Below are 23,541 nucleotides of genomic sequence, written 5' to 3' on the forward strand. Positions count from 1 at the left end.
TTTTATTATGGACTTCTCATTATCCTTTTTCTCATTATCCTTTTCCTTCTGTGTTTCTCATCAAGGTTTTAAACCAATTTGTTAGTGAGAGGTTTCACGGCCTTATTATTCCCCTCCCTAACTAATGTGCTTCTCACAATCTATCCTCCTTGGAGAATGTCCTCACTGATACACCACCCGATGTCTAGCTTTGATACCATTTGTAACAACTCAAATTCACCGCGGGTAGATATTACCCGTTTTGACCCGTCACGTATCACTACCACCTTCATGGTTTTAAGTAGAAAGAAGTTTTCACATTTTTATAAAGAATGTTACGTTCGACGTGAAATCTCACAAGTATAATATTTTGAGCAATCCATAAACATCAGTTACGTATAATTACAAAATTCAATTTATGAGATATGGGCATATTAAATTATTTTGGGCACAACCATCACACTTGGTAGGTGAGGCGCTGGCCAACTAATTAGCCAAGCATATGACCATCCTAAGCTGCCACCCATACTCTCCAATTACAAGCAACTGGCCAACTAATTGGCCAACCTGCCTCTCTTAATTGTCTTCTTATTCGTTCTTTTTTGGTTTGTGGTGGAGAATTCATGTGAGTTTTTAAAGTCCCAAATGAATGATACTTATCTACCCATTGATTGAATGAATTTGTCACAGATGCTTATCCAAGCAAATATCTGTAAATCAATAAATTCATCAACATCATTTTTGATCTTCACCATTCTCCAAATTCATTGATTGGTAGCGCCAAAGAATTCCTCCAACCAAATTATTCAATGCATGAGAAGCCATCGGCACAACGACGCTGGAGGATTCGATAGTCGCATAACCATATGCAAGTCCAACAAAACTTGCCCTGCCAAATAAAATGGATGCAACGAAAAGTAAGCAGTGTTTAACCATCGGCATATTGTAAGAGCAAAGCCATATGATTTGATTCATGATCTATTGCTGAACATAGAGTTTGTACATTATGATATGAAGTTCAGATAGAGATATGAATACCATATTGCAAATGAATACTTCCGGCCACCCCCCAAGTGTAGAATGCCAAAAATGGCGGCTGTCAACATGACACTTGCCCAGTTGAATCCCAAGAGCGGTATCAATGCGCCACGGAAAAGCAATTCCTAAGGTTCAGAGAGGCGTATATTGTTACTTGAAAGTAGATTTAGAAGAAAATGAGAGAGTGTTGATATACTTTACTCACCTCACTAATGCCGGGCAAAAAGGCAACTAGCGCATAATCTATAGGTTGAAGAGAAGTGAGCACCTGCACTGGGAGTTATGGAGTATTTTCAAATGATTTATAAGTTGGCAGCAAAAACATTTTTCAGCTCTTGCTGCCTCTAGATTTACAGATTAAAAAAAACTAAACAACCAGCTACCTGTCGATTCGCTGCTTCACTAGACTCGGCGAAGTCTGGCCATATTTTCAACAGTAAAAATCGGGATGAAGATATTAGAACAACCAGTCCTGTAATCAACTGAAGTTGCCTCATCTCAAAACTAACTGCCAGAATGGAGTACATAAGTTAAATATTGTAATCCATATCAATATTGTTATTTTTCTGGATTTCATAGTCATTCAGTCCATAACTACGAAATCCAAGAGAATGTAAAAGAAGATTGTGGTTCCAATTCTAACCATTCTTTCAAAGCATTCAAAATAGTTTGGATTGTTAGGAATCACGGATCTTCACAATGGTACGATATTGTCCATTTTGAGCATAAGCTCTCATGATTTTGCTTTGGGATTCCCCAAAAGGCCTCCTACCAATGGACATAGTATTTTTTACTAATAAAACCATGATCTTCCACTAAATTAACCGATGTGGGACTCACTCCCAATAATCCTCAACAGGGCTTCCCCTCCAATGACTTCCCCTCAAGGTTGTAAAACGTGTCTACTAGGGAGAGGTTTCCACACCCTTATAAGAAATGTTTCGTTCCCTTCTTCAACCGATGTGGGATCTCACAATCCACCCCACCACGCTTGGGGGCGTAGCGTTCTCGCTAGCATACGCCCAGTGTCTGGCTCTGATACCATTTGTAACAGCCCAAGTCCACTGCTAGAAGATATTGTCCTATTTAGACTTTCCCTTCAAGGGCGGTGTGTCAACGGGGACAGTGAACCCCCAAAGAGGGTGGATTGTAAGATCCCACATCAGTTAGAGAGGGGAACGAAGCATTCCTTAAGAGTGTGAAAACCTCTCCCTAACATACGTGTTATAAAACTTTGAGGGGAAAGTCTAAAGAGGACAATATCTCCTAGTGGTGGGCTTGTACTATTACAAACACTCTCTCTTCAACATGAATAGAGAACAGAAAATTAGCAAGAAGGGATAAATGAACTTGGAAGTCCTACATGATACTTCTGAGGTGCAGTCAATCACCGGCAATCCCTCTATCGATGCAACATGAGATACCTAAAACATACACCATTAAAACAGATCTTAAAACGCCATTGATAGTCTTTCCAATACGTCAAGAAGACACTAATTATATCCATCATAAAGGCCAGTAACCAGTCATAAAACAAATCTACAGCTATAGCATAAGGAACATGTCTTAACTTTTAAACTCATGCTCCACTTTCCCTACGTGATTAGAATGACTATCCTAAATCAAGAAATGAACACCAACAAAAGTTTATGTTTGGCTTGGTATGCGTCACCTGTCGAATTATTACTCCCAAAGCAGCAATCAAACCAGAAGTAATTATGCAAGCCTGAAGCACAGAACTCCTCGAGGAGATATTGATCAAGCGGTTCTTAGGTGAACTATCGGAAGAGTTCATCTTCACATCTTGAGCATTATCGTCAACAGAAGAGGACGGTATAGAAACTTCCTCTCCCGTTCTTTCAAGCTTCCTCGCGGGTTTCCGCTTTGCATAAACCTTTGACTTCTACACCCAAAAAAGGGCTGCTATCTTAAAGGGCAAAAAAACATATAATCAGAGAAAAACGAACATTGCAAATCTTACACTCCATAATCCTGTGGGAAGAACCCTCTGTACATCAATGAGCCCAGTAACCTTCCTACCTAACGAAACACAGCCGTTTTTAAACCATTTAAAGAAGAATATAATCCTTACAAATGAATCAAGCATGGCGCGAATCGCCATTGATTCAAGAATTTGGAAAGACGTTGATTGAATTGTTAGCTGATTCAATTTTAAGGTTGGCGTTTTTATTGAAGAACAAGAGCGATTTAACAAGTGAAAAAGTGACTGAAGCCGAGTTAGCAGACTTACCGATGAAGGTAGAATTCCGCCATGTAAGTGGATTGAAGGTGGAAGCAGCGTTCGTTGATTTGCAACGACAGTTGATAGTGAGCAAATTCATCACGGGATTACGTTTCCAGTTCCAGTCGAGGTTGAACTGAACTGGGTTTAGCAACAAAATTGAAGTAGAGGATAAACTGAGGCCGAAAGAAGGGGAGGAATTTTGGGTGGGGCGTTGAAATGGCGCCTAGTAAGAGCGTGCCATTTTTCTTATAAGGAAAGGGGTTTCTTCGGTAAACTAAAAATATAAATTTAAAAAGAAAAATTCAACAAAAACACAAGTGTACGGTGGTGATTCACATGATTTAATTTAAGGCGAAAACATAATTACAGAAAACGATGGATTTTTATTATCTTTTGAAAAAGAGGGAAGCCAAGTTGAAGTAGTGGAAGGAACAATGATAAATTTGGAAAAAGGGAATTCTTCTTCCCGCTCTCAGACGGCGCTGCCTCTTCCCTATCGGTAATCGCCGGAGGATTAAAACGCTCTTTCTTTATACTTTGCAATGCCCTTTCCCTAATCACAAAAGTCGATAGCAAAAGCGCTTTGATCAAAGTAAGCCTCGAAGAGCTTTCTTCTTGCTTCTTCTTCTTCTTCTAGTAAAAGCTGAAGAACCAATTCTTCATAGGTTGCTTTCTGGTGATAATTACTTCGTGGGGGATTCAAAGAAGCCCCGACCACCAAATTTCTCTTCTGGGTTTCATTTTCTGAGCACAATTTTGTGGGTATTGTTTTTGGGGTTTTCGGATTATGTATTATTGGGTAGCGAGGTCTTCTTGTAAGGATTCTCTGAAGGTCTTGGAAGAAGATGTAGAACGCGCCAATGCTCTGTTAGTATCCATTTTCCCTTCTCTGTTCATAGGAAATTTGATCTGTTTACTGGGTTCTGTGATGCATTTAGGCCTATGGATATGACTGATTTTGATGGATATTTTTCCCAATTCTGGTTTCTGGGCTTGCAGGGCTGCTGCAATTCCAAGAGCCAAACATGGTTCCTATCTCCAAATGAAGCTGGTTTACAATCAATTGGCTCCTCTCCTTCTGTTTTTGATGCAATGGGTGGATTGTTCGTGCACTTGTATACTTCCCAGATACTTAAATTTCTTCCACATACTTGTTTACAAGGCTGGTCTCTCTTTTCTTCACTTGTTTTATGTTCGCTGATTTCTTGGAGATGTGAGTTTGTTCTGTCACATGAAGTGTGTCGTTTTCTTTGTTCAGGTTTACACAGATGGAAGGCCAAACATATCAGCTCATGGAAGAAAGGCAACTGTGAAGGAATTTTACGGTACATTTTTCCCTACCAATTGTCTGCCCTGGTTTATCAAATTAGTTCTCTAATGCCTTATGCACTATTACCATTAGTGCAGTTGAAACGCTTTGCATATATCCATGATTATAGGAGGAAGAACATGAGTTGTGCTATAACACAACTAAAAACAAGAGGGACTTAATTTATACTATGGTTGTTTGAAGGGGGTTTCATTGAAACTTTGTTCTGAAACAAGTTCCAACCCTTCCCTATGCCTTTTGTTTGAAATCATTAGGCTTCGCAGAGATATAACTAAGTTTACCGTAACAAATCAACTTAAACTTTTGGGTTGATGGGTGGTTCAACGTGTTAGAACGTGTGAGATCAACATCGGTAAGAGAGGGAAACAAAGCATTCCTGGGTGTGAAAACGAACATATTTGTTAGTGATGGGGTTGAGCTGTTGCAAATGGTATTAGAGCCGGACACCGGGTGGTGTGCCAACGAAGACGTTGGGCCCCCAAGAGAAGTGGATTGTGAGATCCCACATCAGTTGGAGAGGGGAACCAAGCATTCCTTATAAGGGTGTGGAAACCTCTCCCTAATAGACGAGTTTTAAAATCGTGAGGCTGACGGCAATACATAATGGGCCAAAGCAGACAATATCTACTAACGGTCGTCGGCTTAGGCTGTTAGAGAACAATAAGTCTTGTTTCTGAGCTCATTAAATGTCATTTACTCTCCCATTAGTATTGATTAAAAGGACTGATACTGCATTATTTGAGCTTATGAGCTTGTTTTGTTTGCAACAAACTTCCTACTTCAGCTATCATATTGCCATCCCTTCAACGCCTCCAAGCGAGCGCGGAGGAGTTGGATAATGCTAAAGCGAAGCACGTCAAGTCGGATAACTCTAATGAGAGAAGAGTTGAAGGAGATGGAAAACACTCCAATGGTGATTTAGAGAGAGAAGATGAGTGTGGGATTTGCCTAGAACAACCTTCCACAAAGATGGTGCTGCCAAACTGCTGCCATTCAATGTGCATCAAATGTTACCACAATTGGTAACCAACACCAACCATCCTAACATCATCATCAAATGTTACCACTATTGCTTCAAGGTCTTTGCTTGCAAATGATTTTGCAGGAACACGAGATCGGAGTCGTGCCCGTTTTGCCGGGGAAGCTTGAAGAGGATCAAATCAGAGGACTTGTGGGTGCTAACTGGAAATGAAGATGTAGTCGATGCTGAAAAGGTTTCAAAGGAAGATGTATCACGCTTTTATCTCTACATAACCACCCTGCCCAAGGAATATCCAGATGCCCTTTTCTTGGTTTATTATGAATTCTTGATCTGAACAAAACTACACCAATTTCTTAACACGTTGACTTCAAAGCCGACCGTCAAATGTAAACACAGAAATGAAATGTTTCAATCTTTTATATATATATATATATATATATATTTAAATTAAATATCACGTGGATATGGGCCGGAGTCAATGGACTTGTGAAATTCAGGCCCATTTCTCGGCCCAAAGATTCTAAAATATATTTATAATTAATATTTTTTTTTTACTAAATCATAGTCTATAATTAATTTGTTTCACTAAGATAAGCATATTGTGAAATGAATGAAATTAAAAAGTGATGTAATTAATATAATTAAGAAGGAAAATGAAGAGAATATAATTAAAGAGGTAAGGGCGAGCATTAGGCAAAACCCATATTCCAACTTTACATATAAACTAATATAAAGCTGAGTCCACTTGGAGGAAGTTGCATCAAGTTCATCCTCACAATTCCCCTTATTTTCTTTTTTCTTTTTATTTTCTCTACTATAACCATATTTATATTTAATTTGACAAAAAGAATTTGTTAGTGGGCATTTCCTTTTTAGAGCCATTATACCACAATTTTCTCTCACCTACAACCCCCCCCCCCCCCCCCCCCCTCTCTCTCTTACCGCTCCTCTATCACGAAGAAAAAAAAGAGGTCAAACTTTGAACTCGTGACACGACGGTGACACTCAGTACATAACAAATACATCAATGAATCAAGATCATATTGGAATCTATAGGATCCTTGAAGAAAAGTTTAAGATAACTAAAGTTAATAAAATACCAACGAGAACTTCAAAGTCAAAAAGTCAAATGTGTTTTGTTTAGAATAATTTTATGTCAGGCGACCTTACAAACATTTCAATAGACATTTCAATAGGAAGCATGGGAGTAAGGATAAAACATGTTTAAATAGCTTATATTGGTGGGAAGTGACAGTAGTATTCACTCTTAAAATTTTATGTGATTTTAAATTTTGACACGTAGATAAACAAGAAAGAATATAGTATATAATATTAATAATAATCTGTCTTAGCTTTGAAGCTTTTTGGTTGTTCTTAAAATATAGACCTCGTTTTGGTTCACTCCCAACCATATATTGTAGAATTATTTTGTTCCTTTTTGCCAAATAATTTAATTTGCCAACTTTCCAAGAGGTTAAATTCTATATTTATTTTTTTAAAAAAAATTATTAAAAAAAAAAAAAGCTTTAGCATCTTTTCAGACATTGAATTAATAATTAAGTGAGGAATTAGTTTGAATGTCACATGATTAGAGGCTCCTAATAAGGGAGGATCATATCAGTACTTTGAATCTCACATTATTATCACTTTAATCTTCATATTAATCATGATGTCCACACTAATCCCATATTAAACTTCTAATTTCCACTAATCAACTTGATTTTATTTATAATTTATTTTAACTTCATAACCCTCTTAAACAAATCACAAACCAATGGGTTCAAGACAGAACATATACTCTAAAAGCTTGGACGATATTGATATTGATATTGATATTAATATTGATATTGTTGTTAATTGTGGTGATAATGTTGATTTAATTGTGTTATAATGATAGTTAATTAAGAGTTAGAGAGCATAATATAATAGATGGAAGTACATAAAGATGAGAATTAATAATATAAAAGGTGAATTATTGGGCATCCCATACAAAGAGACAAGGCAAGCAATGGGGTTGTGTTAAAATGCTTCCACTTTTAATATTTAATGAGTTTCTTAAAAGACTAAGTGATAAGAGGAACCAGTTTGAGTAGATGTGACCTTTCAATTGGGCCTCTGTAGTTCTTAGTCTTCTGCTGCAGACTTCAGGTGATCTTCTGCTTCCCCACTTACCCCTCTCTTCACTCTGGTTTTGCTTCTCCTCTTTGTTACCCCTCTCTTCACTCTGGTTTTGCTTCTCCTCTTTAAAGCTTAAAGTCAAGCTTTTTCTTTTGTCTTTCCCCCTCAAATGGAGTCCACGTGCCTGCACCAACTTTTTCGTCTATCAATCTTAATGAACTTCGTACTGTTTTCTCCATTCATGTTCTTTTTATAAAAGACGAAAAATGAAAGAGACGGGCTTGTTTGGAAGTAGTTAAGCATCTAAAAAGTCATTCCAAACGGGCTCGAAGAAAGAGATAGATAGCACTTAGAAAGTCGTTTCATACAGGTAATGTGAGATCCTACATCGGTTGGGGAGGAGAACGAAACATTGTTTATAAGAGTGTGGAAACTTGTACCTAGCAAACTTGTTTTAAAAACCTTGAGGGGATACCTGAAAGGGAAAACTCAAAGAGAACAATATCTACTAGTAGTAGGCTTGGGTTGTTACAAATGGTATCAGAGCTAAACATCGAGCGATGTGCCAGCGAGGAGGCTGAACTCCAAAGGTCCAAAGGGGGGTGGATTGTGAGATCTCACATTGGTTAGAGAGAAGAAACAAAGCATTCTTTATAAGGGTGTGGAAACCCCTCCCTAGCAAACACGTTTTAAAAACCTTGAGAGAAAGCGAGAAAGCCCAAAAAGAACAATATCTGCTAGTGGTGGGCTTGGGTTGTTACAGGTAAAGTACTTAGAAAGTCATTTCAAAATGAAAACGAAGGGTCTATTTAAAAACAAGTAAGTCATTCCAAACAAGGTTGAAGAAAGAGATAAGTAGCATTTAGGAAGTGGTTCCACAGATGGAAGTATTTAAAAAGTCATTTAAAACAGGAGACCTATAAGTGATTATAGAAGGAATTCTTGCTTCTGATTCACTTGAATGAGCCCATCTGTGAAGGGCAATTTGAGCAGGGCTGAAGCTGCCATGGGTACCCCATTGGAGCAATGGAGGGACATTTTCCATATATAGTAAAGACTAAAAAGTACCAAAAGTAGGTGGAGCTGGTAGCTGATGATGAGGGAGAGGAGCTTGTTTCTTCTCTCCCACATTCAATATTAATATCAGATTCAAACAAATTGTTGAATGACAGTACAGAACAAGAACAATGCAAAAATCCACGGTTGAATGCAAACATGGAAAGATCTTGAAGGGGAGAAAAAGGTTGGAATACAAATTTGCAAAAGGGAAATGAAGTTGAGCAGATAAAAAGGGGTTCCCACCTTCATTTGTTGGATTGTTGCTCCTACTGTTCATTATAACTGCTCCCTCCCTATGGCTTCCTCATATACTTTCATTTTTATATACTTTCATTTTTATATACTTTTATTCCTTTCTCTGCACTCTCTTTGTTTAATTATTGTAAAGTCATTTCAATGCTTTTGTATGCCAAAAAAATATATACATATATATGTTTGTAAGTTGTTCTTCAACTAAGCAGGTCCCCTGTAAAGATGCCTTTTTCCCCCCATCTCATATTCTTTCACCTCTGATTTTCATGCTTCTTTTGTAGATATATAGCATTCTATGAATCTTTTGAAGGGAACTGTTAGGCGCTTCTCTCTCTCTAAACTTGGGCCATTTTCAAAACCCAGACAGTTTTGAACAACTGTTACAAACTCACTGTTCATTTTCTCCTTCCTGATCTCCACCAGAGCTCCATGGTCATGGAAAATGGCTTCTCTTCTCCTCGTAGCGATGCGTTTCCCATCGGTCTTCGTGTTCTTGTCGTTGATGATGATCCAACATGGTTGAGAATCCTGGAAAAGATGCTCAAGAAGTGCTCCTATGAAGGTTAATTTACAAGAACAAACCTCTCTCTCTCTCTCTCTCTCTGTCTTAGTTTGTTACTTGATTACTACTATTACAATTCTTGAGGCTGTGAATTGTTTCGGCCTTTTCAATATAGAACTGATAATGATACAGCCCATCTGAAAACATCAAAGCTTTTCATACATATTTGAAGTGTTTTAGATCCTAAATTTTGAACCTTAAAATCCACGAGAAGTAGGATCTAAAACACTGTTTCTGAAACCAGACAAAGATTTCTTTCTTCTCAACATGTTTTCTCCCTTCATTCACTTGAGTTATTCAATCATAGCTCAAGGTCACTTTTATGAGATCTATTACAGCTAAAGCTTGGAAATGAAACTGAAACTGTGCGTTTTTCACTGTTTAAGGCCAGTTTAGATGATCCCATTTCAGAATTCAGCTTATTTAGTTGAATCCGATGAACTTTTTCAAAATCAGGCTGAAACACTTAACATCTTGTGTTGCAGTGACAACATGTTGTTTAGCAAGGGAGGCTCTAAGCCTGCTTAGGGAGAGAAAAGATGGATACGATATCGTAATCAGCGACGTAAACATGCCTGATATGGATGGTTTTAAACTCCTTGAGCATGTGGGATTGGAAATGGACCTGCCAGTTATCAGTCAGTGCTCTACCACCCTAACTTCAACACACTTTTTAGCACACTCCTCACTTCTAACTTCATCTCCCTCTGTGCAGTGATGTCGGTTGATGGCGAAACAAGCCGAGTAATGAAAGGGGTTCAACACGGGGCTTGTGATTATCTTCTAAAACCAATACGAATGAAAGAACTTCGAAACATATGGCAGCACGTATTGCGAAAGAAGATACAAGAAGGAAGAGATATTGAAGGACATGATGTTCTTGAAGGTATCCAGATTCTAAGAAATGGATCAGATAGGTACGATGATAGCCAGTTCCTGAGAGGAGAGGAACTATTTTCACTGAGAAAAAGAAAAGATATTGATAAGCATGAAGACAGAGAGTTTTGTGACACTTCTTCAACAAAGAAAGCCAGAGTTGTCTGGTCGGTTGATCTACACCAGAAGTTTGTCAAAGCAGTAGACCATATAGGTTTTGACAGTAAGTACAGAATACATCAACTTTCCCTCCTAAAACATCATTCTTTTACAGAAATGATTCTTAATCTCTGATTTTGCAGAAGTTGGGCCGAAAAAGATTCTTGATCTGATGAATGTTCCATGGCTGACTAGAGAAAATGTGGCTAGCCACTTGCAGGTTTGGTTCATGTACCTTCATGACACTGATCTAGCTAAAATGATGTCTTTTTTCTTTAGGATATTGAAAACTTGGTTGTTTATGCAGAAATATCGTCTCTATTTGAGTAGACTGCAGAAAGAAAATGACCCAAAAGCTTGCTTTGTTGTTGGGATGAAACATACTGATTCGTGTTCGAAGGATCGAGACGGGAACTTCAGCCTTTGTAGCTCGTTGGCCGGGCCACAAACTGATGTGACAAACAGCAGCTTCAGTTTTTCAGGTGATAACTTCCTTCTGCAGAATGATTCATCAGAGCCAAAAACAGCTGCTGCTGCTGCTGCTAGGAGTGTTCCTGAACCAATAAAGCTTGCAGCTTTTGATCCCAGCAAGCGAACCTGTTACCCTTGGGTTGATGCTCCAGAAACAAAGTTCAAACAAGAAATCAAGCCAGTTGTGCATTCAGAAGGAGATTTCAGTCAGTTCCCTGCAACGGTTCCACCGCACCACGTTCAAATCGACCAACTACAATCGATTTCGTCGATTAGTTCTGGACGGTCAGCAACCGAGAAAGATATAGCAAGCTCCATTGAAAGTAAGCCTATGTATTCTGAGGAGTGTAGCCAACAGATGGTCCATGTAAATCTACCAAAAGTTGCAACTGATCCCAGTTCAACTACTACTACTACTACTGCTGCTACTACTCCATTGGGAAAGAAAAACCAGAGCTTAAATCTTAGCAGCATTTCAACTGATATAGGAAGTGGGTTACCCTTTGAATCCTTTGATGAAGACTTGCAGGGCTATCTGCTTGAAGATGGGTGCTATCCAAAGAACCTTGATCATCAGCAGATCATAGAGTTTCCAGATTATGGTGATCCAGGCCTTTTCACTGAAGTTCCTGCTTACCTTTACGATGCCATGAGGTTTGGCTATGAGTATTCCTATGACCCAACTGAGTATTATCCGGTGATAGATGAAGGCCTATTTATTGCATGATTATGCTATTCACATACTCCCTCCCTGTATGCAAGGAAAAATGATCTCTTGCTCAATAAGTGAGTTCTTCCTTAACTTAATGGATTGAATATTACCTTCCCAACCTATTGGGATTTGGATTTTGAAATGTGTATATAGAAGTAGTAATGAAAAACTTCTTCCTATATATATCAATAAAACAACTTCACATCATTAAACGCTTTCTAATAACGACTAGGGTGATGCCGTCCTACCTATTTAAAGTTTGAGGATAGGTCGAGGGCGTTGCGCCCCCGATGCCTCTAATCATTGGCTTTACCCGATAGAACTCGCCCGCGAACTTCAGCTATCCTTAGGGAAACTTCGGAGGGAACTAGCTACTAGACGGTTCAATTAGTCTTTCGCCCTTATACCCAAATCAGACGAACGATTTGCACGTTAGTATCGCTGCGGGCCTCCACTAGAGTTTCCTCTGGTTTCGCCCCACACAGACATAGTTCACCATCTTTTGGGTCCCGACAGGCATGCTCGTCAGTGGTGCAACCCACAAAGAGATCTCACCGTCAGCTTCCTTACGCCTTACGGGTTTACTTGTTTGTTAACTCGCACACATGTTAGACTCTTTGGTCCATGTTTCAAGATGGGTCGAATGGGGAGTCTATAGGCCAATGCCAGGAGCACGCCAAAAGGCACGTGCTGCCAGCCACGATCAGGATGACAACGTCTCCATAGGCGTAACAAAGGCCTCCACATCGGTCCATGCCCCAAGTCGATAGACGGAATTGATAAGTTAAGTAGAATGATTAAACTTCACTTTTGAGCCCGACGACATTTTATCACAACATTTTTACATGTATAGAACATATAAATTTAAACATGTACAAAAACCTACCAAGCTAGGTAATATTTCTCATCATTTCACTACAAAATTTCTGCATATTTATTTAAGTACTCCACCAAACTATCAGAAAGTGGGCTACACAAAAGCATACTTTTTGGTCATCTGAACAGCATCTCCTCATCACAAATATAGACAACTTACTTTCTAACCAACTTTCTTTAGATTCATGATGTGTAAACTAAGTAAGTGCATCCCAGCTATTGAGAGGGAGATCAATCAGCTCTGGATATTTGGAGAAAAATTTTCACAGCCATTCATTTTCTTCCCAAGAGAAGTGACTGATTGAGTGGTGCTTTCGTACCTCTTTCTCATGACGTTCTTGGAATCATTGGAAGTGACCGATGGCCTCTTCGGAGGCAGAGAGCTTATATTCTGTACCGCGCTGCTGCTTGCTGTCTTCTTCCCAAGTTTCGGCGATCGAGGTCTCGTGACAGGTATCTGTAACCCAAGATTAATAACAACACATTCAAAACTCAAGATCACCAGCCACCTACTTAAGCAGAGGAAGTGGGGTAGCATCTGAGACCCTTACAGGACATACAAAATACCTTATTAATGTGATCAGCAGGCAATTTTGATCCCTGGTTAGAATCTTGAGTTGCCTTGGCTTCAAAATTTATGCTTTGACGTAATTTAGTAACGTCGTTCTTCTTTCTTTCCTGTATGATCCAAGATGACTTCAGTGGTTTTGTATTGCAAGTTAGATCATGTAGTGGAAAGTATAAATGGCCCTTGAATGTATTTGGGTTAAAAAGTTCTGCAATTTCGCATTCATGCTGATGATCAACATAATAAGAGGTAAAATGATGTAATAGCTATCAACCTGACATCTTGTTTGCGGTTGCTTTTGCATCGTCTCTTTGGAATTAGCTTTCTCTTCAAGCCTTTGAAAGAACTGAAATAACAAATGAAAACAGCATTGACAATGAGATACATTTTAACCGACAGTATGATAAGAAAAGAGCATTGATCACGAGTTTATAAGTAAGGGATACATCTCCATTCGTATGAGGCCTTTTGGGGAAACTAAAAGCAAAGCCATGAGAGCTTATACTCGAAGTGGATAATATCATACTACCATTGTGGAGAGTCGTGATTCCTAACAAACGAAGGAGTGGAGCATAATACTTGCCTCTCTCCGTTTTGCCACTCTTTCTTCACTCCTGAAGCTGAAAGGAGAGCATATAAGAGGCGGCCGTTCTTTGCTCACGGTTCCTCCTGCATTTGAAGATTTCAAGCATCTGGAATACAACAATACACTTAAATCAATGTAAGTCAAGTTCCATGTTATATATGAACAGAACGCATACAGAAATTCAGACAGCAGAACTATCATTATGTCATTTAAGTGTTAATCTTCAGTTCATACGAGCTCCAAAAACATTCAAATGGGGCTTGATCAAAGGATAGTCAGAAGCTAAATATACCTTTTATTTTCAAATGGGGGCTTGATCAAAGGTTGCTTTAGCAATCCATTAACAGATGCCTGCAATTGGGATAAACGAACCATCTTAAACACATATGAACAAATCATGAACTGAAGAATGGAAGAATTCGAAAAACTTGGCCATTTTTGCAAAATATACTGAGATGATTAGTGAGGAGTTTAGAGTTAGAAGTACCTACCGCTACCCTACTGACAAACTTCCGAGGAGGAGCTGAAGCCTCTTTGGATGCTGCAAGTGAACTCATATGAGTCCTCTTTCTTCCAATTTGTGGAAGTTCAGGACTTGTTTTAGCTATTTCTTTCGGAAAGGACTTAAAGTGCATCGACATGTGGACGGATTTCGTATTCAAATTCCTGACAATATTGCCGACATGTTTCTTACTCTTTGGAGTGGCATTACCATCCCTGTGTATGGATTGCAGACTAGAGGTTGTAGCTTGTTTGGCAGGAGAGGCTTGAGGCTTTGATGACCAACTTCGAGTTAGTAATTTGGAGGAGTAATTCCTTAATCTTTTCAAGCTTCCCCCTGAAGACATAATCTCCTTTTCAGCAGCTTGCTGCATATTCACAAGATAAACACATTGAGATTAATGAGAAAACAGCTGCAATCAATCAATACACAAAAATATGATCACACTCACGTTTTCCGCCGGTGTTTTCTCATCTTCAGCGACTGCGATTTTCCTGTGGTCGTCATCCTTCTCATTCTGGTTGTCGTTCTCGATATTAGGATCAGTCTCCATGGAATTGTTCTGGTCAAGAACTTCTTCCACCTTGTCTGTTACTGTTTCCACCATAATCTCCTCATTCATAAATTCATGTGAATCAACGGGAGATACAAATTCAGCAGTCTGGACAAAATTCTGTGGTTCAGTAGTTTCAATCACTTGGTTGTTCAGTGTCAATGGCGCAGACTCCACGGTTTCGACTTGATTCGTCGTCACCATAGTGTTTGTGTCCTCAAGCTCAGCTGCTGCTTTTTGTGCAGCTTTCCTCTTGTAGTGAGCTTCAAAATACGCCTTCTTCTGAGCAACAGAACCTGGTTTGGATAATTTTTCTAATTCTTCCTGGTAGCGGTTATGAGAAAATGCAGACCATTTCTCCCAAGCAAGAGACTCCGACATAAACCTTCCAAACGAAATGGATTCTCCAAGAGCTCGAATAGGATCTCCCTGTTTAAAACCCACATTCCCAGAAACAAAGTAAAAGCATTATAAGATAAAGAAAACCACAACAAATCATCAAACCCAAGAAAGCCTGGAGAGTTTCCAACAGCCGAATCAAGATTTACAGCAATCCATTCCATGAATCAAAGAAACGCATTGAAACAGTAACGATCAAAGAAACCCAATAAAGAAAACGAAGATCATTTCATGGAACCGACCTCTTTTGGCTCCCGCGAAGCATCGGAAGGATGAGAGAAGGATCTGCGTAGACAAGCCGATTCACCCATGTTGCTGCACTCCATAAGAACAATAAATTTCGCGAAAAACAGAAAGAAAAGTCTGTAACGCACAAAAGAAGATGAAGGTTTTGAGTAGTAATGAGGATAATTTGGAGCTGTGAAACCCTAAGATTTTGTAGAAATGAAACTGCAAAATTTGTGTGTCCGATGCCGCTCTAATCTAGTGGGTCTTGAGAGCTTGTAGAACCGAAATGGGGCCAACAAGATGATTGGTGAAATCAGAAGCTTTTCCAACGTCTACTTTTATTTTCAAATATTCAAAGGAGATTACTTTATTAATTGTGGTCTGATTTTGTAATGCCCAACGGTACTAAGGGGGTTTTCTACGTCACAAATTTTAATAAATAATCAATTTTTTATTTTATTTTATTCATTAACTAATCGGAATAAATTAAGAAATAATAATAATTGATTAGGTAACTAATTCAAAATTTAATCAAGATTACGGCCCGCCAAGTGGGCAGATAAAGGCAGGAAGGACAGACTGTCTGTCCACGTCACCAATAATGGAAACTATCGTTCCAACGGCTAACTCTCTGCAGTCTGTTACAGTTGTCCGCTCCACACCAATATTTAAAAAAAAAAAAAAAAAAAAAAAAAAAAACTTATTTTCTCCGTATTATAGCTAATTTTTCTAATGACAACAGTTATGCGGCCTTGAGGAGAAAAAACCACCATTTATAAGTGTGTAGAATTCCCTTAATAGATGCGGTCTTAAAACCTTGAATACAAATATCTGGTAGCGGTGGATTTGGGTCTGTCCATTCAAATGCAAGCGAACAGATGGGCAGAGCAAGATTTGTGATCAAAACCCGTTGGTGAAACTTGTGAACATTACCACTGCTGTGTGTTCATCAAACATACACCGTATAAAGCTCCCTAATTTTTCAGCTACGAACATTTTGGATACAAAAAAAAACTTTGCTAGTCCACCCTTCTATGTACCTTCCAAAGCTCCCGAGTTTAGGACGTTCGTCGTGCTGTTGCACTTTCCAGTAAGATGACCACTTCAGTCTCAAGTTTTAACCCTGAAAATGTGGATTAAGGAATCAATCTACCCATCTAAAACTCATTGAAGCTCGTTTCTGAAGATTAGGATTAAGGAATAATACTCACTTGGCCTTCTCTTCTGAATTCTCATCTGACTCCTCACCTTCAAGTGAGCCTAATGCAGTGAGTTTGCCAAATGATTCCTTTGCATCTCCAAAGAAGTCCTTAACTTTATCAAGAACTGTCTTCAGCTGGTCTTGTGTTGGAAGCTAAGATTGATTCAGAAGCACACAATGTAAGGAAATTAGACGATCTAGTTGTAAATCTTACCGACCGACACAAGTTACTATGGAGCTTGGTTCGATCGATCAAGATCCTGAACTTATAAAATCCACCCGAAAAGCCGTTCTTACCTCGATTACATCTGTGGTAGAAAGTGCGGATCTCAGATTGCCATTTTCCTTCATGAAAGCATATAATTAAAATTACGTCAATTGTTGTTCATCAGTCAGGCAGTACAACATAAAATATTGTCCTCATGAATCATAAATACGGGTGTGGAAACATTACGACAATCTTGTAGCCATATCTGAATTCTGTCGCTGTCCGCAACACGCGAAACTGTTTGAACGCCGTCTTCTGTATCTCCTTTTCATCCTATTAATGGGTAGCTCCACTGTTAGTATCTTAAAGGAAGTTTAGAATTGATTATTGTTTAAAGGTTGGAAATTGAGTAATTATGCAAAAACAAACTGACAAGAATGTGTAGCAAAATGGCAACTCATTCCTAAATTAGATGCCAGAGTTCAATCAGAGGTACACAGTGTTCTCAATGGTGAGGGCAACACAAATTTTGGATAAGTTATGCATCATGTTTTTCGAATAGCTAATAATAAATCGATAAATTTCTTATTTCACAAAAAAAAAAATCCAAATTCTATTGTTTGCTTTCTCTAGACCTTAAAGAACTCCTAAACATTCAGCAATGCCACATACGTGAGATCCCACATCGGTTGGAGAGAGGAACGAGTGTCATCGAGGACGTTGGGCTTCAAAGGGGGTGGATGGTGAGATCCACATCAGTTAGAGAGGGGAATGAAACCTTCTTTATAAATGTGTGGAAACTTTTCGGTAGCAAATGCATTTTAGAAACCTTAAGGGGAAGCTCGAAAGGGAAAACCCAAAGAGGACAATATATGCTAGCGGTGGGTTTGGGGCTGTTACAACTTTCCCTTCCCTTTCCTTAGAAAACACACATACTTAGTGGAAGTACAAGCTTTAACTTCCCTTTCATCAAGACTACAAAAGTTTTGGATGGAAAAACATAACTACATGCACTTGTGATCGTAGAAGGTTTAAATTTAATTTTCTTCACTTTAATTGAATGGCGGCTTATAACAAGAACAAGAAAATGGAGAAAAGTATCTTGAATGATCATCTTCTCTGTTAGACATCAACTTCATTGCACATGAATTAATAAAATAGATAGTGATTGAACCTTACACGGTAAATGACAGCAGCAAGGTTCCTAGCCAGAGTATCTTTATAGATATATTTCCCCAGAAAATTATCTTTTGCTGCAACCATGATTTTGGCGGTTGTGCCACCATTTATAAGACTCAGAGGGTACCATAGATAAACCTGCATAATAAACGTAAAAGCGATGATGATCAAGATATTGAACTTTACAGACTTGATGGAATTTCTATTATTCAGAAAACTCTTTGGGATTTTGAGTTAATGAACTTCTTTTGATGGCATATCACATTACGATATCACTAAAAGGAGATATTATAAACAACAATTTATAGTGTAAACGATGTTATCCATTCAATTAGGGGCCAATAACATGTTCTATGTAGCTCCTAAGTTCAAGGAATAGTGAGTTATTCTCAAGAGTAACTCCCAAGTCTCACCATTCGACGATGTTATCAGCAACAACTCCACAAGGGGAAAGAATCAATCAACAGAAAGAAACCGAACTGAAAAGGTAAAATCGAAGCTGTATGCAAAAGGATGGAGAACAAACATCGGCCGTGCGGATGAAGATGACGAACTTAGGGTTGCCGTCGTCTTCAATCTTGGGTAGCGGTGGAGGCGCAGCCTTTTGAAACCGACGAGCTTGCATCCCCTTTTTGCCTTTCGCTTCGACCAAAAAAGTGTGGCGATGCCTCCGCTCAGGCTTCTGCACCGTCCTCGACGAGAAGAGCGAGTGCCGGACCCGCCCATCTTCGGCTAGCTTCGAATTCGAAAGGGGAAGTCGAACCAGAGCGTTGAGAGACATGGCGACCTCCATTTTCGCGATCGGATTTGGTCTGAATCAGGACTGAAGTGGATATGGGCATCGTAGTTGAGTTGGGAGGATGGTCCTTCTCGTGGAATCTTATCCACCAGTATCACGGTGGGGACACCAGCAATCTCCGGCCATTCAAGTATCAGTTTGGAGGACCAAAAGGTAATTTGACGATAACTGAAATTTTCGGGAAAAAATGAACCCGACGTGAATCGAACACGCAACCTTCTGATCTGGAGTCAGACGCGCTACCATTGCGCCACGGATCCTTTGATGGCTTCGCTGCATCTGTTTTTATAAGATTACTAAGACCAAGCCCAGCCCTACAGGTTTGGGCCGCATTGAAGTTTGGGCCCAAATACAACAAGATAAATGAACCAAATCTAGCAGAGAATAAGTGCTGAGGCCTTCAAATCCAATACAGGTTGGGAGAAAAGAATTAAGAGATCATACATTATGGATTATACTCAATAGACACAAAAATAATACAAAGAAATTCCGTGTGAACAACAGCTTGAAAGCTTAGAATCTAAAATTAGTTAATTAACTGTCTTTTCTTTAAGGTTTATTTAGACTACATGTGACAAATCTTATATTAAAATTATGTTGGGTCATATATAAACGAATATTGTTGACTTTTCAGGGGAAAAAAAAAGTAATTTCATAGGATAGAAGTTGAGTTTGTATGTTCTATATAGTTGCAAATAATATAATGAACACCTAATTCTTACGTGTCATTGTCACATCAATCTTCGTCCTATATTATAACACAAGATATTTTAAGATGGTTCCATGTCTACAACTCCGCAAACGATGAAGAAATCCAGAGAAATCCTATCAAATTACAACTATTGGCAAATCAGCAACCTGATTCATGAGTTTGACATATATATATATATATATATACATACACAGATGAGTCATTACTGCATAATGCTAGTGGAACAGGTATGTATATCTAGAGGCATTATTTTATGTGGGGGCTAACCATATATATATCTACCACAACATATTGCTCCATAATCTGTAAGGTAAGGAGCGGCTACATGAAGAATTTAAGAATAGCACGCACAGAAAGCTAAGAATAAGCATACTGGACTGGACTACGGTTATTGCACAGAAAAGAACCCCACAAGATATTATCATATAGCAGGCCACAAATCAACGGTCCATGGAAATTTTATCTAAACTCTATGCTACTACAGCGTATCTCACGGGATCAACACGGTCGGGTAAATGGGAAGTAAATATCTCTTACTCTCACTAAACCGATGCTGTCCGAGTGGGTATTTTATGAGAAACAAGCACGGCTTCATTACTTGCAGCTTTCTTTGCAGCAAGCTCTTCTAAGCGATTCCATGTCGCCTCTCGTTTTGCTTTCAGCTCATTTTCCTTCAATTCGTCTTCCTGAAACTTGACTAAGCATTCCTTGAGCAGTTCAGGATCAAGATCATAAAATATCTTCCGAACATTCAAAGTCAAGCTATGGACAGCCTGGTTCCAATGACTCCTGGCATTCTTTTCCAGAGCTGGAAAGATTATGGGCAGTATGACCTTGCGATTTTCCTTGATCAAGTTTTCAATATGATCATTATTCCACAAGAATAGCGCCCTTTCTGCTACCTAGGAAACCAAATTGTTGCATTAGCGTACGTTTCAAGAACGTGAACGTGTGGAAGCACATAAACAATCACAAATTTTCATATGACTCTTTGCCAGGTCTGCCTAGAAGTTCGGACAGTCAAATCTAAATGCAAAGCAAACAGTATAACAAAAACATAAACAGCACAACAACAAAACAGAAACTATTTAAAATATCGATAGGTGTAATACGAGCAATCAATGAAAACAAGTAGTACCTGAAAATGTGAACTATTTAGACACCGAGCGATCTGGCGAAACAGGGGTACCATGCAGCGTTGGAACTCTGGAGGTTGAGTTGCTTCTAATACTTCTTCCAACTCACTAAGAAACATGACTTCTTTGGAACTATTTGTAACTGGCCAATACTTCAACAGACCTCTTATGACTGTATCAGCAAGCTTGCAATCTTTCTCTACAAATTGTGTGATGCAATATGATAACTGCTGGTGGTACATAGCTAGGCATTTTGGTTTATGCAAAGGGATCAATGCACGAACAAGGAATAACTTATGCTCTTCTTTCAACGGGAGAGCAAATCCATTGATGATACTTCCCAAAATTTCTAAAAGTTCAGCAATCCCATTATGCTTTTCAGTCTCAAATATAAATCGGTAAAATATGTTATTTATAGCCTTTCTAATAAATGGCCGGTGTACCATAAATTTCCCGTAGATACGGTGCAGAATTGTCTTCAAGTATTCCCTTTCTCTAGGATCTTCGGAGTCGAACAGATCCAGCAGCTTCAGAATGAAAGAATGATCAATATATCTCTTAGCCAATTTTGCATCCATCTCAGGAGAGGCCACAAATCTGAGAAAGAATTCATACACAATTTGCAAATGAGGCCATGCAGGATCCATTGAAGGCTCCTCCTCTTCCAAATCAAAACCTTCCACAATTTTGCTCTCACGTGGTTGAGGACTCATTGTTCTAAATAAATTTAGAGACACCATTTTTATAACATCCTGAATAACAGCTTCAGTAAATTTAGTATTAACAGAAGTTACATAATCCACAATCTCCAACAAAGTTTGTCGTTTGATCTCTTTCTCTTTAAGATGCTTTGTTGGGTCACTGAAGTCAAACAAAACGCAGCATAGATTTAGCTTCTTGACAAACAAATTCTGTTTTTCAGAGCTTGGAACTTCCCTAAACCCAGGCAATGCCTCATATGAAGAAGTGGGAATTCCATTGAGTTTCGTGTTCACACCTTTATTAGCCTTGCCACCATGATTTTGCCCCACATCAACTGGAAAAGATGAAACCAAATTTGCTGCCTTGCCAGATGTTAAATCATTACTTCTCGAACTGGCAGAAGCATAAGCAGTAGAAGGGGCCATATGGCTTCCACCATGTTCCCTGCTCTCACCACTCTTCGACGATTTTCGGGGAAGCTTACTAAATATCTGCTTGATCATAATTCATACAAGCCGATAAGGCGACACTCCCAAAAAAGTAAAACGCTTTTTCCTTAGCCTCCAGAAAGATGTTGAGAGCTATTACAAATCCATAAGTTCAGTAAACACTCTATTTTGCCCGGTGGGAGAAGCAATTATAGCAGGCACTTTTTCAGCATTAACAAAAATGAACAACGCGAACCAAAGCTACCCTTTTCATCCAAACAGTAAGCAGATTCACTCCTACAACAGATCACACAAAATTGCTGTCCTGAACCCATTCGATTCAACAAAACACCAAGGAGCGAAATCGAACATATCATCTGCTATTCCAGAAAATCTAGTCGGTGTATTTTAACCCCAGATTTGTATTCAAACACCCAAACGCCAGAAACACTCAATATCAAAGATCTGTAATCCCGTTCTGAATCCGATTCTAAAAACTCTCCAGTTTCAAAAAGAAACAGAATTAAGTAACAATCAACACATAAACGTCCGAATTCTTCCGCCCAAATCAGTCTTAGGGTTGAATTACAAATCTTAAAAAAAGAAAAACAAAACAAAACACAAAAATAAAACGAAGGGTCAGGGTTTTGAATGTCGAAGAGAAACCAAAAGAAACTCCCGAAATACAGAAACAGAGACTCCCATAATCCAATAAAAGGAAGGATTGTGAGAAGAAAATGGCTTTCGTATTACTTACAGAGAGAGATTACTCGGTCTCTGCTTTCCCTTTTCTCCTTCGTGGCTTCCTCTGTTGACTGCCATTTCGAATCAATAAATAAACCCCTTTTTATTTCTTAGTGATGATGCCCAATGGCAATGGGCCTCTCTCTTGATAAATTAAGAATTTGCTGTATATTCCCTTTTATAAGAAATTTATTTTCAAAATTTTTATTTACAAATTAAAATAATAAATTAGTGCTTTCGATTCCATTTTCATCCATCAACTTTTAATTATTTTGATTTTTTTTTAAAAATTTTTTAAAACGTTGAAAATCGTTTGTTCACATGACATTGTTGGCAGCCAGCATTTTTGTTTTCTTTATTTATTAATTTCTTCCACTTTTTCTGCAAAAATCAAATTTCAACTTGTAATTATAAAATGCATTAATTAATAAACGTGTTGATTAGTTACGGGTTTTCAACTTTGAACCAATTCAACCCACCAAAAGAAGAATTAGACTCCGTTGATTCACGTTTTTTGGACTATTTTAATATTTTATATATATATATATATAGATATTGTTTAATAAATATTAATATGCTTATAGCTTATTTGATACGTTGATAGGAAATATAAAAATAAAGAATGGTTATCAACTTTATTTTAGAAAAATAGTAGAAAAAATGGGAAAGAACTACCAAGAGATAAAAACAAAAATAATAATTAATATTAATATGATATGATAATTCTATTAAAGTAATGGCAGACAAAACATGAATTATAAATATTGGAAAAATAAATACAAGGTAACTGAAGCTGTGTGTGTTGTTGCCGTGAAAGTTGAAACTAAACTAGGATTGTGCACTTTTGCCAACTTTTTCAACTTATGGATTATTCTGCAAAAGCTTAAGAAAAGGGCAAAAGGGGTTGAAAGTAAGAAACAAGAATATTGAAATTGCA

General features: G+C 38.4%; 6 protein-coding genes and 1 non-coding gene across 13 annotated transcripts; 2 read left to right on the top strand and 5 right to left on the bottom strand.

Moving 5' to 3' along the window:
* Positions 1–618: 618 nt before the first annotated feature.
* LOC111805597 (CAAX amino terminal protease family protein) lies at positions 619–3,505 on the bottom strand. Of its 4 annotated transcripts, none has more exons than XM_023690722.2 (8): positions 3,269–3,505; positions 2,999–3,057; positions 2,690–2,917; positions 2,381–2,441; positions 1,401–1,525; positions 1,223–1,285; positions 1,018–1,142; positions 619–868 (listed from the first exon to the last, which is right to left on the bottom strand). In XM_023690722.2, the coding sequence occupies exons 1-8, from the start codon at positions 3,357–3,359 to the stop codon at positions 715–717; spliced, it is 906 nt and encodes a 301-aa protein (XP_023546490.2). In that variant the 5' UTR covers positions 3,360–3,505; the 3' UTR covers positions 619–714. The 4 variants fall into 4 exon arrangements, with proteins under 4 accessions (XP_023546490.2, XP_023546489.2, XP_023546492.2 ...); XM_023690721.2 differs by having other exon boundaries at positions 2,690–2,920; XM_023690724.2 differs by having other exon boundaries at positions 2,999–3,053; positions 3,269–3,471.
* A 154-nt stretch (positions 3,506–3,659) lies between these two features.
* On the top strand, positions 3,660–6,026 carry LOC111805599 (E3 ubiquitin-protein ligase AIRP2). Of its 2 annotated transcripts, XM_023690727.2 has the most exons (6): positions 3,660–3,854; positions 3,928–4,129; positions 4,262–4,424; positions 4,521–4,587; positions 5,377–5,614; positions 5,698–6,026. In XM_023690727.2, exons 2-6 carry the CDS (start codon positions 4,050–4,052, stop codon positions 5,906–5,908), a joined length of 759 nt encoding a protein of 252 aa, XP_023546495.2. In that variant the 5' UTR covers positions 3,660–3,854; positions 3,928–4,049; the 3' UTR covers positions 5,909–6,026. The 2 variants fall into 2 exon arrangements, with proteins under 2 accessions (XP_023546495.2, XP_086984488.1); XM_087128362.1 differs by lacking the exon at positions 3,928–4,129.
* A 2,835-nt stretch (positions 6,027–8,861) lies between these two features.
* Positions 8,862–11,919, top strand: LOC111805600 (two-component response regulator ARR11). Its single transcript, XM_023690728.2, has 5 exons — positions 8,862–9,565; positions 10,051–10,203; positions 10,281–10,664; positions 10,744–10,820; positions 10,908–11,919. Exons 1-5 carry the CDS (start codon positions 9,433–9,435, stop codon positions 11,796–11,798), a joined length of 1,638 nt encoding a protein of 545 aa, XP_023546496.2. The 5' UTR covers positions 8,862–9,432; the 3' UTR covers positions 11,799–11,919.
* A 735-nt stretch (positions 11,920–12,654) lies between these two features.
* Positions 12,655–16,136, bottom strand: LOC111805601 (protein WVD2-like 7). Its single transcript, XM_023690729.2, has 8 exons — positions 15,510–16,136; positions 14,767–15,297; positions 14,305–14,682; positions 14,106–14,164; positions 13,811–13,919; positions 13,502–13,573; positions 13,227–13,337; positions 12,655–13,116 (listed from the first exon to the last, which is right to left on the bottom strand). Exons 1-8 carry the CDS (start codon positions 15,591–15,593, stop codon positions 12,895–12,897), a joined length of 1,566 nt encoding a protein of 521 aa, XP_023546497.2. The 5' UTR covers positions 15,594–16,136; the 3' UTR covers positions 12,655–12,894.
* Positions 16,137–16,388: 252 nt separating this feature from the next.
* On the bottom strand, positions 16,389–18,987 carry LOC111805602 (protein HHL1, chloroplastic). 2 transcript variants are annotated; one of them, XM_023690730.2, is made up of 6 exons: positions 18,610–18,983; positions 18,084–18,221; positions 17,151–17,237; positions 16,994–17,041; positions 16,707–16,849; positions 16,389–16,618 (listed from the first exon to the last, which is right to left on the bottom strand). In XM_023690730.2, the coding sequence occupies exons 1-6, from the start codon at positions 18,874–18,876 to the stop codon at positions 16,606–16,608; spliced, it is 696 nt and encodes a 231-aa protein (XP_023546498.2). In that variant the 5' UTR covers positions 18,877–18,983; the 3' UTR covers positions 16,389–16,605. The 2 variants fall into 2 exon arrangements, with proteins under 2 accessions (XP_023546498.2, XP_023546499.2); XM_023690731.2 differs by lacking the exon at positions 16,389–16,618 and having other exon boundaries at positions 16,703–16,849; positions 18,610–18,987.
* Positions 18,988–19,070: 83 nt separating this feature from the next.
* On the bottom strand, positions 19,071–19,142 carry TRNAW-CCA (transfer RNA tryptophan (anticodon CCA)). The gene has a single exon. It is a non-coding gene; the product is annotated as a tRNA-Trp (tRNA).
* Positions 19,143–19,826: 684 nt separating this feature from the next.
* LOC111805603 (serine/threonine protein phosphatase 2A 57 kDa regulatory subunit B' theta isoform) lies at positions 19,827–22,743 on the bottom strand. Of its 2 annotated transcripts, none has more exons than XM_087128608.1 (3): positions 22,618–22,743; positions 20,733–22,453; positions 19,827–20,496 (listed from the first exon to the last, which is right to left on the bottom strand). In XM_087128608.1, exons 2-3 carry the CDS (start codon positions 21,933–21,935, stop codon positions 20,137–20,139), a joined length of 1,563 nt encoding a protein of 520 aa, XP_086984734.1. In that variant the 5' UTR covers positions 21,936–22,453; positions 22,618–22,743; the 3' UTR covers positions 19,827–20,136. The 2 variants fall into 2 exon arrangements, with proteins under 2 accessions (XP_086984734.1, XP_023546501.1); XM_023690733.2 differs by having other exon boundaries at positions 20,733–22,433; positions 22,618–22,741.
* Between the last annotated feature and the right edge of the window lie 798 nt (positions 22,744–23,541).

The sequence above is a fragment of the Cucurbita pepo genome, chromosome 11, assembly GCF_057944985.1.
Source record: "Cucurbita pepo subsp. pepo isolate OVF chromosome 11, ASM5794498v1, whole genome shotgun sequence".
NCBI classification, from domain to species: Eukaryota; Viridiplantae; Streptophyta; class Magnoliopsida; order Cucurbitales; family Cucurbitaceae; genus Cucurbita; species Cucurbita pepo.